Source organism: Anomalospiza imberbis, chromosome 13, assembly GCF_031753505.1.
Source record: "Anomalospiza imberbis isolate Cuckoo-Finch-1a 21T00152 chromosome 13, ASM3175350v1, whole genome shotgun sequence".
Lineage (NCBI taxonomy): Eukaryota > Metazoa > Chordata > Aves > Passeriformes > Viduidae > Anomalospiza > Anomalospiza imberbis.
Window position 1 is genome coordinate 16,744,614 of NC_089693.1, and position 14,537 is coordinate 16,759,150.

Genomic DNA, 14,537 nt, shown 5'->3' on the forward strand with positions numbered 1-14,537 from the left:
TTGTCAGGCTCTGATCCAGATGGCAGTATCAGATGATGCAGTAGCTGTTGCAGTCTTACAGCTGTGGGGCTGTAACTGAAATCTAAATGTGTCCTCCAGGTCTGTGGTACCTGGGTTTATCAGCTTATTGGCAATAAAATAGATACACAGATGATAACCCAGTCAAGAGTCATCAGTCATCACTTGGAGTTAGTAGTCTGACTGGGGAAAGGGCACATCTGTTGATGACAACAATTTTTGTGACAAAGTGTATTTTCAATGGTATTTCTGTAGTCTGCAACTAGACAAGTCATTGTTTCTCTTGTTTCTCAGCTGGAAAATGCATTTCTTAACTTGAGACATGTTTCTTAAGTATGTTTCAGAGGAAGCTGTTGGAGTGATTATTTTTGTTCTATTTCTGTGTTGGCTATCTGTGAATATAACAGTGCAATGGAGGAGATTATAATTCCATTTTAATGCTGTTAATGAAATAGGCTTTTAGGAGCAGAAAGTGTGGATGAACTCAAAACAATAATTCAAGTGTTCTTTCTGTTCTTATACCTTCCTGACCACAGGGATCACAAGCACAGGAGCCAATTCTGATTTCTGCTAAGACAATGTTGGAGAGCTCATCGTTATTGATCAAAACTGCCCGTTCTCTGGCTATCAATCCCAAAGACCCTCCTACATGGTCTGTACTAGCAGGGCATTCCCATACAGTCTCAGATTCTATCAAGAGTCTTATTACCTCCATCAGGTATGTCTTTTGTAGTAATTGAGCAACTGTTCATACAGAAAAATGCCATATGGCCATTAGCACTGCGTTATTTTTCACTGATGGAAATTACTCTGTGATGCACAATATCTGCCCAGTTACACTGGGTGTTTAATCATAATTGATGACTGCAGCACCCTGCAGCACAGGGCTGTTCTGTGTTCGTATTCTGTTCTCCTTCTCTGGTTCCACCCCCAATTCACTCTAACATAAACTTAATAAAGAATGCTGTGGAAAATGAACACTAGCTAGTATTGCCTCCAGGTAGATCGTGTACCAACATGCAATATGTGGGAAATAGCTTTTTTTTGTTTGTTTGTTTGTTTTTAAGTGGTCCTGTGTGCATTCAGGAAAGACCCTGCTCCTTGGCACCATGCTCAGTTGAGTGTCTCTGTCTTGCAGGGACAAGGCCCCGGGGCAGCGAGAATGTGATTTCTCCATCGATGGGATCAACAGATGCATCAGGGACATTGAGCAGGCCTCGCTCGCTGCTGTGAGCCAGAGCCTGGCCACCAGGGATGACATCTCTGTGGAGGTGAGGCAGAGAGCACAGGCACAAACAGAGGAGTGCTGCACACCCTGCTGCTCAATCACAGCACAATCCACTGCCAGCGAGAGCAGAAGGGTCCTTACTGTGGTCTTTCTGGGCAAAGTCATACACAGACAAAATTGTATCACTTCTTCAAAGATCCCCAAATCACCAGGGAGTAGTAGGGGTGAAAGTAGTTATTTTTTACTGCCACCTCTTACTTCCTATCTGATATGACAGACTGATAGAGTTTTTGTAGTACCTTGCCATGTGGAAGCCAGGAGTAGTTTCTGAAGATCCTTAATAAATTTGTTTCTGAAGCTGGTCTATTACTAGAAGTCCAATGACATAAATGTCAGTGTTCTTTATTCTTAATGCCTAGTTTGTCTTTTAATAAGTGAAATTTGAAGTTGATGTTGATATGTCCACTTTAAGAAAGCTTCCTTCTCTGCCCTCTTCAGTGTCTCAATTCATGTGGAGATTCTCATCTTGGTATTTGTCTTTTCATACTGTTGCTTCTTGAAATTACATGTTTATTGGAGTGGTTTCTTCGGGCTGTTACACTGCATACTAGAAACATGTGAGACCAAATGAAGCTGTGCAAAAGAAGTCAGTGCAGGAAATACATTATAATTCATTCTAATTGAAATGAAGTTATGGTATTCATGTTGAACTGAAGTAAATGCTACCAAAAATGGCAGTTATAAAGTGGTAAAGGAATGTAACAAAGGGCAAAAATAAATTTTTTTTCTCTTGCCTACCATGAGAGTGACCTTAATCCTTATGGCTGCCAAAATATCAAGTGCCTCTGAATTAGCAGCCAAAATTTAAAAATTCATTAATTAAAAATAGTAATTAAAAATCATAATTAAAAGCCAGTATTTATGGCTAAATTAGAAGTCAGTATTTATGTCTTGACCAGGCCACTAATATGCTTTTAATATGTTTACTCCTGTCCTGCAGATTGTATTCATGAAGTCACTTCTCATCTCTGTCCTTCAGAGATATGACATTTTTCCTTTGCCAGTGTACTTGTCCCACTTGCTTCAAAATCTGTGGCAGAGTTTTTTGTTCTTGCATTGTATTTCCTGCTTGAAAAATGTTTCTTCACATTTAAATCAGTGCTCCTGACAGTTTTCTGATTGGTATAGTGATACTAAATCTTTGTCAGAGCAAAAATAGCTTGGGAGGTGTCGGGGCCCTTGAGCACATTGTAGTGAGAAAGGACACCCAGCACTAAGTTGGCTGCTGTCAGCACTCTCTCCTCAGGTTTGTCATATAAACCTAAGAGGAGCAGGCCCATCTCAGCGTTGCAGGTGTTGAAAGAGGATAAGGGAGAAGAAATGAGCAAGTATGTGAGGAATTAGCAGTGTGGATTTCTGCATTCTGCCATAGTGGGTCACTGAGCAGCTTTGAGGATGTTGGCTGGTCCGAGGGTGATTGTCAAGTGTGGTACAACTGGATGAGAGAACAGCTGTGACAGCGACTGACAATTTCTCTTTCTTTTAGGCTCTACAGGAGCAGCTGACGTCAGTTGTACAGGAAATTGGCCACCTCATTGATCCCATAGCCACTGCAGCTCGGGGAGAGGCAGCTCAGCTGGGCCACAAGGTACTGTGCTGCCATGACAAAGGCATTTGAAATCTTGGACAGCTGAATGTTAGGGAAGACACCAATTTCATGGCAGTTTCTCTTCCTATGGGAGAGCAGAAGAACACATTTGTAATGAGAAAAAAAACTGAATTCTCAAATACTCTGAGCCAATACCAAATAAACCTTTTTACAGGCCAGAGGAGAGATATTCTTATTGAGGTTTTTGTTTAGGGGCTTTGTGTAAATGTATTCCTCTGTTATATGGAGTGTAAGTAGAGTCAAACTCATGCTTGTTGGATGTCTGTCCAAAAAAACAAATGTTAGAATGCATATACCAAAAGCATATTTACCATGGTTATTGCAAGATTGAGAAGTTTCTCATGTAGCAAGTTCTCATCCTGTATATTCTTGAGAGTAAAAACTGCAGAGACAACAAAGATTGAGAGGCTCCTCCCTTGCCCAGAGAAGATGCTTTTCAGGGATGCTCTTGAATAGCATGTGGCTCCTGTGACAGTCTTGAACATGTAACCTCAAGGGACCATGTGCTTCTGGAGGAGGAGACACGTGGCTTTGCAAAGGAATTGGACACTGAGGCGAGACACAATCCCTGGGCACATGATCCAAACCCAACCTGTACAGTGCAGAAGCATTGTGCTCCTTGAGCTAGCCCGCATTCCAGTGGTAAACAGGGAATGTGTTTTCTGTTTCACCTGGGAAGTGTGGCTAATGGCTTTCTGGGGTTGTTCTGGCTTTCTTAGGTAACACAGCTGGCAAGTTACTTCGAACCCCTTGTTTTAGCTGCAGTTGGTGTGGCATCCAAGACACTGAACCATCAGCAACAGATGACCGTGTTGGACCAGACCAAGACTCTAGCAGAATCTGCCTTACAGATACTGTATGCTGCCAAAGAAGGGGGAGGAAACCCCAAGGTAAGGTGGTTTTGTGACATTAAGGGTGAGAGAGGAAGGCAAGTATGGCAGAAAACCCAGCACGTGTCTGCTGTACAATCAAGGGATATGTTTGCAAAGTGCCAGTGACAGCTCTCCTGATGTCTCCTGAGAGTGAACAAACATTTCTCCTAGACAGGATTCCAGTATTCTCACAGCATCATCTCAGGGGACACAAAGTCTGGCTATGACAGCAGCTATCTAGGCTCTCATAGAGAAAGCAAATGGTGAAAAACCAGGGCTTGTCTGGTGCATCCCCAATGGGATGGGGACCCTTGCCAGGAAAGAGCAGCATTACACAATCATTCATAACTCAGGTGTGATTTGTGCCTTACAGAGAGCTGCTGTCTTTAGAGACTGTGGCACCTGAGGCTGAAAGTGTTGTGTGCCACAGCTCCTTGTAGGAGTTAACCAGTTTTGTTCTGTCTGCTTTGCTGCAGTGTTTTACTTGTCATCTTGGCCCAGAAGTGTTAATTTCAGTGCCTTTACTCTTTTAATTTCTTACAATTCTGATTCACACTTCTGATTTCAGCCCAGTTAAATGGCTGATTGTTTTGCAGAGAGAACATCCTCTGACTATCTTGGTTTTGTCATTCTGTGTTCTCCAGGCATCTCATACTCATGATGCCATCACTGAGGCTGCACAGCTGATGAAAGAGGCTGTGGATGACATCATGGTCACTTTAAATGAAGCTGCAAGTGAGGTTGGCATGGTTGGAGGTATGGTAGACTCAATTGCAGAGGCAATGACCAAGGTAAGCATAGAAATTGACCCCTTTCTCACTTTGTGCTTGAAAGCTGATCCACATTGCAGAGCTTTGGACAAATTGGTGCTGATTTAGTGGTCAGTCATGAAATGTTGTCACAGGAAACCTGAAGATTATTTAATTCTGCATATTGTAAAATAAAACTGATGTGGGCCATGGTGTTCACATTTACAACCTACATGGTACCGGTCAGTAGAATTCCTACAAAATAGTTTGTTCAGTAATATTCCGGCATTTAACTATCATCTTAGGTCAAGTGACCTCTTGGTTTTGCTTCCTTTTTTTTTCCGTAATCTTTTATGTTAGTCTCTTAAATGAACAGCAAGCCAACCTTGAAGCAAGTTACTTTCAGAGAAGATGATGTCAAAGCCTGAAATGCTCTGCTATACTTTGTAATGCATTCTACTGAAGATCAATAGTTGCAAAGTGTACATAAGTTCAATCCAAATATTTGGGTCTTCCTATCGTGACTTAAAGATTGAAGACTTTACCACATAAAGAAGTCTTACCTTATCTTCTGTCATGAACATTTTGATTTGTTACTGTTGCACCTTCTTTTCTCTATTAGCTGAGAAGAGCAGATTGTTTGCCCTTGCATGAGAAGCAAGCCTCATGCTCAAAAACTGTACTTTGCACTGTACATTCTCTGCATCTTCCATGCTCATAACCTGGGCTCAAGTATTTGCTGAGCTTCTTTGTACATCCTGGTGCCCTATTTTCACTTGTGTATCTTGAGAGAGAGGAGATCATAGAATTGAATATGTAATACAATTTTACTATTGCCTGTGAAGTATGCTGTTTATTGTGACTTTCTAATGCTGTGTTTTTCTCTCTGTCTAACAGTTGGATGAAGGTACACCTCCAGATCCAAAAGGAACGTTTGTTGATTATCAGACCACTGTGGTGAAATATTCTAAAGCCATTGCTGTTACAGCACAGGAAATGGTAAGAAATTACCTTAACAGGGTCCAAACTGTGTACATAAGGAACATGGAATTATTTGCGCAGTGTTGAGACACTCTTGATCATCAAATTTTCAATAACCTTATCTCTTTTGGGGTAATGGAGCAAAAGGAGTGATGATCTTGTCAATTTAACTCTTGCATCTTAGTGATGTGATCATGGAGGGGTCCTCTACAGGAGGAGTGCTGGATTGTACTGTGGCTCTTCTGCACAAAAGCTCTTTATTTGGTTCATTTTTGAGGAGAAATAAAAGGAAAGCCACATGCTTTTTCATCAGCCCATTTAACTGGGCTGAAATGCCACCTTTTGTTTATCAATGACTGTGATAACTTTTTCCCACATACTGTTTCATGTAGCCAGTGAAATAACACCAGTGTTTCTGAGCTCTATAATGCTTAATGTGTGAATGCAGATCAACATCCCACATTGTCCTTTTCTTTCATTTCTATGACTCATCTGGGTTTAAAAAAAGAAAAAAGTGACACCTGTTGAATTTTTTCTTGGCTTGTTACACAGTAATGCATAATGTATCTTCCCTTGGAACAGTACAGAGGTTGCTAATTTGTTCTTGAGAGAATTTAGGTGACTGTTCATGAGTGCTACAGACAGGATTTTTCAATTGCTCTTGCAGTCAAGACAGGTCCATGATTCTGCTATCTATGACAGTAGAAATTTGTCTGAAACTAGTTTTGTACCAGGTATGGACCTCTGTTGCTTTTGAGCAACATTAATTTGAGACAGAAGAACTATCTCTGTTAAAAGGTAGGAATTTTCTAAAGAGAGATTCAGTTATTTATACTGACATTGTACTGAGACATTCTGTGTCATCCTGCCTATTTCTTCTCCATCATGTTCCCTCTTCTGAGATGTGTTTTGCATTGGTCCTAAGATTTTTTCCATTTCCATGCTTCCACATCTCAGCTGAGGCTGATGGGGATTAGCTCACCTTTGACAAAATAAGGTGGCTGTGACACACAAACCCCACTTTCCTTCCCAGTTTGAATAACTGTACCTGGCCAATGGCCCCTCTGTGTCAAAGAGTGAAGTATTGGCTCTAACTGCTGCTTTTGGATTCCTCCTGCCCAGTTGCCATGACTCTAATAAAGCATGTTTGCTTGAGTTTCCTCTGGAATTCTTGCTGGAGGACACGTCCCTTCCATGGCAAGCAGATTATCCCATTTTATCAGCGTGGCCAAATAGATGGGTGTGCTTCTAATCTGGGGTGTATTAACAAGTTATTCTCATGCCTGTCAATTTTCTGTTTCTTTTGCCTGTGTTCTTTTTTCAGATGACTAAGTCGGTTACTAACCCGGAGGAGCTGGGAGGACTTGCATCGCAAATGACCAATGACTATGGGCATTTGGCTCTCCAGGGCCGAATGGCTGCAGCTACGGCAGAACCAGAGGAGGTCTGCAGTTTTTAGACCTCTTTATTCTCTGTACACGGCGGTGTTAACAAGGGTGTTCTTTTACTGTGAAGAGCACAGTAAAGGTGACAAGCCTTGTTATAAGAATTGCCCAATCAAAGAACAGAAACCCTTTGTCAAAACCTCTGGCTTTAGAAAGAAACAGCTCGGGATAAAAGTGGGTAATTCCATAGACCACAACAGAACCTCCTAAATTACTTGGGACTTTCACTTACAGGCAACTTGCAAATAAAAAGAAAACTCTTAAAACTCTTACCTTGTTACTATGTGGCTTTCCTTCAATCTTGCATGTTTTGACAAGCTACAAATATTTATATGCTTTTTTTATCTTGCCTGTAAGTGATTTTAAGTATAACTTGCTATCCTGAAAGTGAGATTCATGCAAGCAGCTGGGGCACAAGTGTCTTTTGCTGTAGGATATCCTCCATAGCTCAGAGTTGGAATGTGATGTGGGAGAAGTATCTTACTTGCCTCGTGTTAAGTGAGGAGGACGGGCTGTTCGTCTCAGTTGCATTAACCTGTTGTGGGAGTTGCTGCATCTTCTCTGAGCACAACTGCACAGCCCTTTCATCCCTCACTTCTTACTGGAGCATAGAAAAACTTTGTCAAGATGGGGCAGAGGGTATCTTACCTTCTCCAGATGTATCAGATTATCTACATAAGTCCTTTAAAGAGTTTTTGATTTTGTGCTTACACATCCTGCTGACACACTTACTTGAATGTTTTGTGCTCAGCAGTATGTGAAAAGCAATGCCTTGCACTTGGCTCGATGTTGTTAAATCGAATTACCATTTCTGCATGTTACTTTGTGCCTGAGGTTAAAATAATTCCATTTGTGATACTAATGGCTGTGATTCCTGCTCATGTATTAATCCCAAATCACACCAGAATGAGGGCATACATGCAGGGACTACAGCTACCATGTTTCAAAACAGGGACCGCACATCTTAGGATGTAGGATTATTAATAAATCATAAGCAGTAATAGGAGGATTTTCCCCATTTCAGTGCTCCACATGGATGTGATTTATTCTGGAGAGTGAAGACTGTGCAAGGTTCAAAACCAAGCAAAGGGAATCGCATATTTATGTACTTTTTGACCCAGTTTCAGCAGTGAACAGTATTGTGTGCTTTTTACCTGTTCCGCATACCTCGAGTACAGCTCATGCTGACGGGGCAGTTCTGGACGATGCAGTAGCGTTGTTTAAATGTCAAGTTGCGTGTGCTTGAATTATGTCCCTTTGACTTGGTTACCTGCCCTACCCCTTCTCTTTCACTGACTCTGGGTCATTCCTGCCCTGTTTCATGAGGGAGCCTTTTATAGGGTTGTGCTTCACGTGTAGATGGAATTACATCTGTGCTTTTTTTCTGATCTTTGGAGAGGATATAGTGGTGGGCAGAATATTGGTATTCATGAGAGGGATAGTGTTTCCATTTCTGTCGACACAGTGTACCAGCATGACATTTATTTATTTGCTTTCTTCTTTCTTCCTTTTTCCCTGTGTCTTCTTTGCCATCTAGATCGGGTTCCAGATCAGGACTCGGGTGCAGGAACTTGGCCATGGGTGTATTTTTCTTGTGCAAAAAGCTGGAGCTCTCCAGATTTGCCCTACAGACAGCTACACCAAAAGGGAGTTGATAGAATGTGCTCGTGCTGTCACAGAAAAGGTAAGATAGCTTTCCTTGTTACCCCATGGTGTTTGTCTACCCAGCTTCCACTGGGACTAAACCAGTCAAACTGGATTCAGGAAACTGTTTCTTTTAACTTTGCATTGTAGTCCAATAGTGTCTGAATTACCCAAAGGTCTTTTTTCTCTTTCAAGCATTCAGTGTTCGTGTGCTGGATTAGCCCATGATTAGTCCTTCCTCAGGCCTTGCAATAGAACTTCAACCTCCTGTCAGAGGGAGATTGGTCCAAAACAATATCCTAAGATGTGAGATGGCTCTTGTGCCTTATGAGGCACTCCCTGGCCATAGTTACTGTGAGGTTGGTCAGTGACATATGGTTTCATGCAGCAATGTTCTCTCCTCTTAGGACAGAAGTAACTGCCTAGAACTGCATCTTGAGACTCTGGGGCTTCTTGTTCCTTGGAAACATCCCCTTCAAATAAATGGCCTGGGTAGTTTTGTTGAACCTTTTTGATGGCATCTCTCTCCTTTTATTGGACATAAATATTGAGAGCTGGTGCCAGCAGTTTTCAGATCTCACTAAAAGGCATTGGTTCAGCCTCAGCTGTACCGGTTTCATGATGTATCCCAGGAGTACTAACAATTCCAAATTTAGACAGGGGTAGACAGTACCTTGTAATTAAAGTTAAAGCTGATAAAGAGAGTAATGATCCACAGGACCAACTTTCTTTCAATGACCGCCTTGTTGCTCTTTGTTGTTTCTAGGTCTCCTTGGTTTTGTCTGCCCTCCAGGCAGGTAACAAAGGCACACAAGCCTGTATTACTGCAGCCAGTGCTGTGTCTGGGATAATTGCAGATCTGGACACCACTATCATGTTTGCTACTGCTGGAACCCTTAATGCTGAGAACAATGAATCATTTGCAGATCACAGGTCAGTGTTGCTGAAAAAGATGGAAGACTGCATGCCCAGGGAAACAGTGGAACTGGCAGAAGAGAGTGGGACATGAAGTTAAATTTTTACCTTTTTTGATTCCTATGAATGAAATTGAATGAGGCAGGGGAGTAAGAAGAGAAATAGAAAACCTGGGATTTGACTTGTTTATGAACTGCATTCTCAAAATTATTTCTTCTTTTACCCGGATGTTGCTTTGGATTTATTGTCCTGACATGTCTAAACACGGATATGGGTGGGATGGGGCGGGGAACCCTGACCAGGACACATGGGTGTTCCTGTTGCCATTCTTCCTTCTACCTTCCTTGCCTGTGATTACTTTAGTTCTTCTTACAATATGCTGATTATTATGGATGTTCAACAGCTGGTACTTTGCTCACAGCATGGCCAGATTTTCTTTTTGTATTCAAATACAATGCTCTCTGATGCTACTGCCCAATCTCTTTCTTTTCAAGATGGGCTCATTTTATTACACTGCCCTGCATTTACCCCAAATGCTCTGCTGCTGTTTTAATAGTTGTTTTTTGGTTTGTTTTTTTTTTAAACTTACACCCTTGACCTGTGTTATGTTATGAATGGACACTGGTATGATGATTTAGATCAGCTCTTTCATGTAGCTGTTAGTTACCATAACACTGGAAAACACATTTTTCCCCTTTTCTCCTTTTCCACTCCTTCCCTGCTTCCTCTTCTTTTGCTACAGGGAAAATATCCTGAAAACAGCAAAAGCTTTAGTTGAAGACACAAAATTGTTGGTTTCTGGTGCTGCCTCAAGTCAGGACAAACTGGCCCAGGCAGCTCAATCATCAGCTAACACCATCACTCAACTTGCTGAAGTAGTAAAATTGGGAGCAGCTAGCTTGGGATCTGATGATCCTGAAACACAGGTGGGATGTTTTAAGATTTTCTGATACTCTTACAGAGAACAGTTTTCATTTGGTAGAATTTTGTGTGACTTAACACTTTTAAGCAACACAATATGGTTCATCTCCTCTGGGACTTTTCTGGATTTACTCAGATATCACTTGTTTAGAATACAGTCAAAAGGCTCAAGCATTGAGTAGAACTACTCAGGCCTTTGTGTAACCCTTCTGCTTTCATTTCACTGCTGTGTTCCAGCTGGGATACTTCTGGCAAAGTATTTGGTTTGTTTTTACTAACTTGTGATTGGAACTCTGGCTCATTCTGGTTTTATTCCAAAGAGCTTGCAGGTCTTTAAAGCTGCTCATCCAGCTTATGTCTGCACTGTGCTGTGTATTATTTGTAGGCTGACAAACTCTTGCCATTCTCCAGCTACATATGTCTTGTTTTTCAATTATCTCTACAACTTTTTCGTGTGGATTATCCCTAATATTTCTTCAGTTTTTTTGTTTGGATCTCAGTGAAATGGAGGCAGGCGAGCATATTGCAGATGTTTGAAAAAGACATAGACTGTTTAACTGTGTTCTAAAAATCACACCCTCATGCAGACACATTTTATTGCCTGAGCCTTATAGCTATTTCTCATTCCATAGGTTGTTCTGATCAATGCTATCAAGGATGTTGCAAAGGCCCTTTCTGATCTCATTGGTGCTACCAAAGGAGCTGCCAGCAAACCAGCAGATGATCCATCCATGTACCAGCTGAAAGGTGCTGCCAAGGTAAAACCTTATTCTTAAATTTTGTTTGCAAGTGGTTGTGCAATCACGTTTGATAAACATGTGGAACTATAACTTCAGCAATTTCTGATTGCCTGAAAACTCCTTTATTTGTTTAATTATCATGGTATCATGGCCAACACAAGAGCTGGCTTTTAGTTCTGTAACAAGTAGAATTCATGAAGTCTCTTAGGTCCTATTAGAGGTAACAATGCTTCCCAGCTTTGCCTTGCTTCATACCCTGCCATCTCTGAAAACAGGAGGAAGGATTCACATGTAATTGTTTTCCCTTCTTTCTTCTTCAGGTGATGGTAACAAATGTCACATCCCTCTTGAAGACTGTTAAAGCAGTAGAAGATGAAGCTACTCGAGGGACAAGAGCCCTTGAGGCTACAATTGAGTACATCAAACAGGAGCTCACGGTACAGAACTCAATTGTTGTTGTGGGTTTTGCAAGTGTATCCATATACGAAGTGGGGAGCAACTGCTTCCTTTTTCTTTAGACCTTAAGCTTTCAGTACAGATATTGTTTTCTCATCTGATGCTGTTCACTTTTTTTGATCCTGGCTTTGGTAGTGTCTCCTCAACATCATTCTCATACTCTGTCTGCAGTTCAAACTTGTTTCTGTTTTTCCCTTATTATGAAATGATCGTACTTGTGATACATGGCCTGCTATTGATATCCTGTGTAAGGAGGAATTAATAATAGTTAATAGTGTGGAATTCTCTCTCAAATTAGGTGTTATACAATGACAATTGTTTTCCTTCCTCTTTAAGACATAAAAGTATAGTTAGGGGTTTTTTTTACTAGCATAATAGTGAATGACATAAATTAATACCTGCATGATTGTGAAGAAGCCTGATTTTTTCCTTCCTTTACTTACAGTCCATTTTTGTTTTAAAAACCCTGTAGACACAGTCTTCAGCAGGAAATGCTTTGTTATATAGGCTGTGGATTAGTAATTCTTACACCATAATTACACTGTGTCACCATTTTGTCTCGTCAAATCCTCTCCATCAAACATCCAGTTTTCACTATGTGAGCAAAGCTGTTGTAATGAGGAAATTAATTTTAAAATACTTTCTATTTAAACACCTGTTTATAGTCATTGGGAATTCATATTGCAGTCACAAAACCTCCTGATCTGGTACCTGATCAGGCATGTTCTGTACAATATCTCACAAGTTACTGTTGTGTGTCCTCATGAAGGCCTGGCTGTTACATTCCATCCTGTACCTCTGAGCTAAAACCTCTTCACATCTGTCATTGGAGGATTGTGCATTATCACACCTTTCTCAGTTTGCTTGGTCTGTTTGAAACGTTCCTCTTGCTTTTGTCAGCACTGCTGAGGGATGGACCTCTGGTTGTGGTGTTGTCATCTCATTCATGGGGAGAACAGAGGGTGGCATGTAGGTACTCAAGAAAATGTGTCAGGCTTGATCTGGAATTCCAGGGGGCTGACTCTGAGCAACATTGAGGGATGTCTTCACATGTGTAACTAGAATTAATTTTTTAACACTGCTTCTATTTCTGGAGAGAGGAAGTGAAAAACTGATTAACTGGGAGCACAGGATAGACCAGGCTCATTTTTGTCCAGACCTTTGCATTCTGAAACCACTGGCCTGCTTAGGTTGCACTGTGTGTGGTCAAGAAACCTGATTAATTGTGCACTCCAAATTGTCCCTGCACAGTAAAAGAATGACAAGCAAATACAGGCTATACATTAAAAGAATGGCAAGCAAATACAGACTAAAGCTCAGGAAAAGAAAATATGCAATCAAAGTAAGGTCGCGCAGCTCTTGTTACCTACATCTTCCCACAGTTCCTGTATTCCAGAATTTGTGTGTTGTCAGGTAATTGGAACTACTTTCACATTATTCACCCTGCAAAATTCTATCTTCAGGTTTCTAAGGGAGACTAAATATAGCCTAAGAGACAACGCTCCACCTCTGTTTTTTTAAGACACATTTGAATATTTTAGTGGTGATGTTCTCAGTCTCTACTGCTCTGTGCTATCAACAACCACTTGGTAGAGTCCAGCCTTTGCAGGGGAAGGATCTCCCCATGTGAGTAGAGCAGACTAAACAGCAGTCAGGATGAGAAAAGAATATAATGAAAGGAACAATAATTCTTTTCATCTGGTAAGGCTCTGAACAGCTGCCTGTAACTATTTTGTGGGTAGTTAAATGCAGATGAGATGAACAATGGGTTAACCTTTTTTATTGTCTCCTTCCTTCAGCTTATTGTTTCTCTCTGTAGGTGAGCAGGCTTATCAGATCCAGGCCTATGACAAGCAGGAATGATATCCAAGTACTCCAAATATGTTTCTAATTTCCTGCTGCTCGAAGGCTGCTTCCGTTTGCTGTCTCTTTCTCATGGTTGTTCTGCTTTGACTTGACTGGTATCAGACTCTTTCTGCTTTCACTTTTAGGTGTTCCAGTCGAGCGAGGTTCCAGAGAAGACATCATCACCTGAAGAATCAATCCGGATGACGAAAGGAATCACCATGGCAACTGCCAAAGCTGTTGCAGCTGGGAACTCATGCAGGCAGGAAGATGTGATTGCTACAGCAAATCTGAGCCGCAAAGCAGTAGCTGACATGCTAACAGCTTGTAAGGTAAAAATTCCCTTCCTTGCCTAAGATTGATCTTGTGTTTGTGTGCCTCTAAATCCATAGAACATTATGTATTTTCAGTTTTCTGCTTTTCATATGAGAAAGTTAAGATAATTTTAAGGAAACCTCTCTCAGAAAGGATTTTTTGTGCCATGCACACAAAAAAAACCCAGCCCTAATATTCACTGTTTTCTTTTTGTGAAAACGAGGAATTTTATTTGAGCTGAAATTTCCTGGTTTCCAGTCAGAAGACAAACAATTTGTGCAAGTAGTAGAATATACAATTATTCCTGTGGTCACAAATATAATTTCAGTATTCCTAGAACAGTGAAAGGATTGGTGAAAGAAATCACTCTGATCTATCTTTAGTAGTTCTTTTCCCCCTGACTAAATCTGTTGGTTTGCTCAATTTCTTTTGTGCTTTTCAAAAATGTGTGCAATTTTTATGGCAGATTTTTAATAAAAATAGCTCTAGCACTATAAAAATAGCGTAGCTCTATTTTCTACACTGTATGCTACATAAATGACTGTTAAGCCATTTGGCCTTGTTCTAATGATAAAAAAAAAACTAGGCATAAATGATTAAAAAATGGGATTATGAAGATCTCATTCCTTTTGATTTTCAGAAGTGACTGTAGTAGTAAACTGCCTTTGCCTGTATATCATAGTTATTTACTTTTGCCTTTCCATGTATGGAAGGTGACAGTGAAATAATGGTGCTCTCT

At 40.9% G+C, this 14,537-nt stretch overlaps 1 protein-coding gene across 4 annotated transcripts in view; it reads left to right on the forward strand.

Moving 5' to 3' along the window:
* TLN2 (talin 2) overlaps positions 1 to 14,537 on the forward strand; it is a 142,731-nt gene that overhangs the window by 107,221 nt on the left and 20,973 nt on the right. For all 4 annotated transcript variants that reach the window (XM_068204210.1, XM_068204208.1, XM_068204209.1 and 1 more), the window contains 13 exons: positions 555 to 736; positions 1,157 to 1,289; positions 2,793 to 2,894; positions 3,635 to 3,805; positions 4,432 to 4,578; positions 5,434 to 5,535; positions 6,842 to 6,961; positions 8,500 to 8,646; positions 9,373 to 9,539; positions 10,264 to 10,447; positions 11,075 to 11,200; positions 11,503 to 11,619; positions 13,630 to 13,815. In XM_068204210.1, the coding sequence (XP_068060311.1) occupies positions 555 to 736; positions 1,157 to 1,289; positions 2,793 to 2,894; positions 3,635 to 3,805; positions 4,432 to 4,578; positions 5,434 to 5,535; positions 6,842 to 6,961; positions 8,500 to 8,646; positions 9,373 to 9,539; positions 10,264 to 10,447; positions 11,075 to 11,200; positions 11,503 to 11,619; positions 13,630 to 13,815 (1,884 nt within the window). The remainder of the gene's footprint in view (positions 1 to 554; positions 737 to 1,156; positions 1,290 to 2,792; positions 2,895 to 3,634; positions 3,806 to 4,431; positions 4,579 to 5,433; positions 5,536 to 6,841; positions 6,962 to 8,499; positions 8,647 to 9,372; positions 9,540 to 10,263; positions 10,448 to 11,074; positions 11,201 to 11,502; positions 11,620 to 13,629; positions 13,816 to 14,537) is intronic.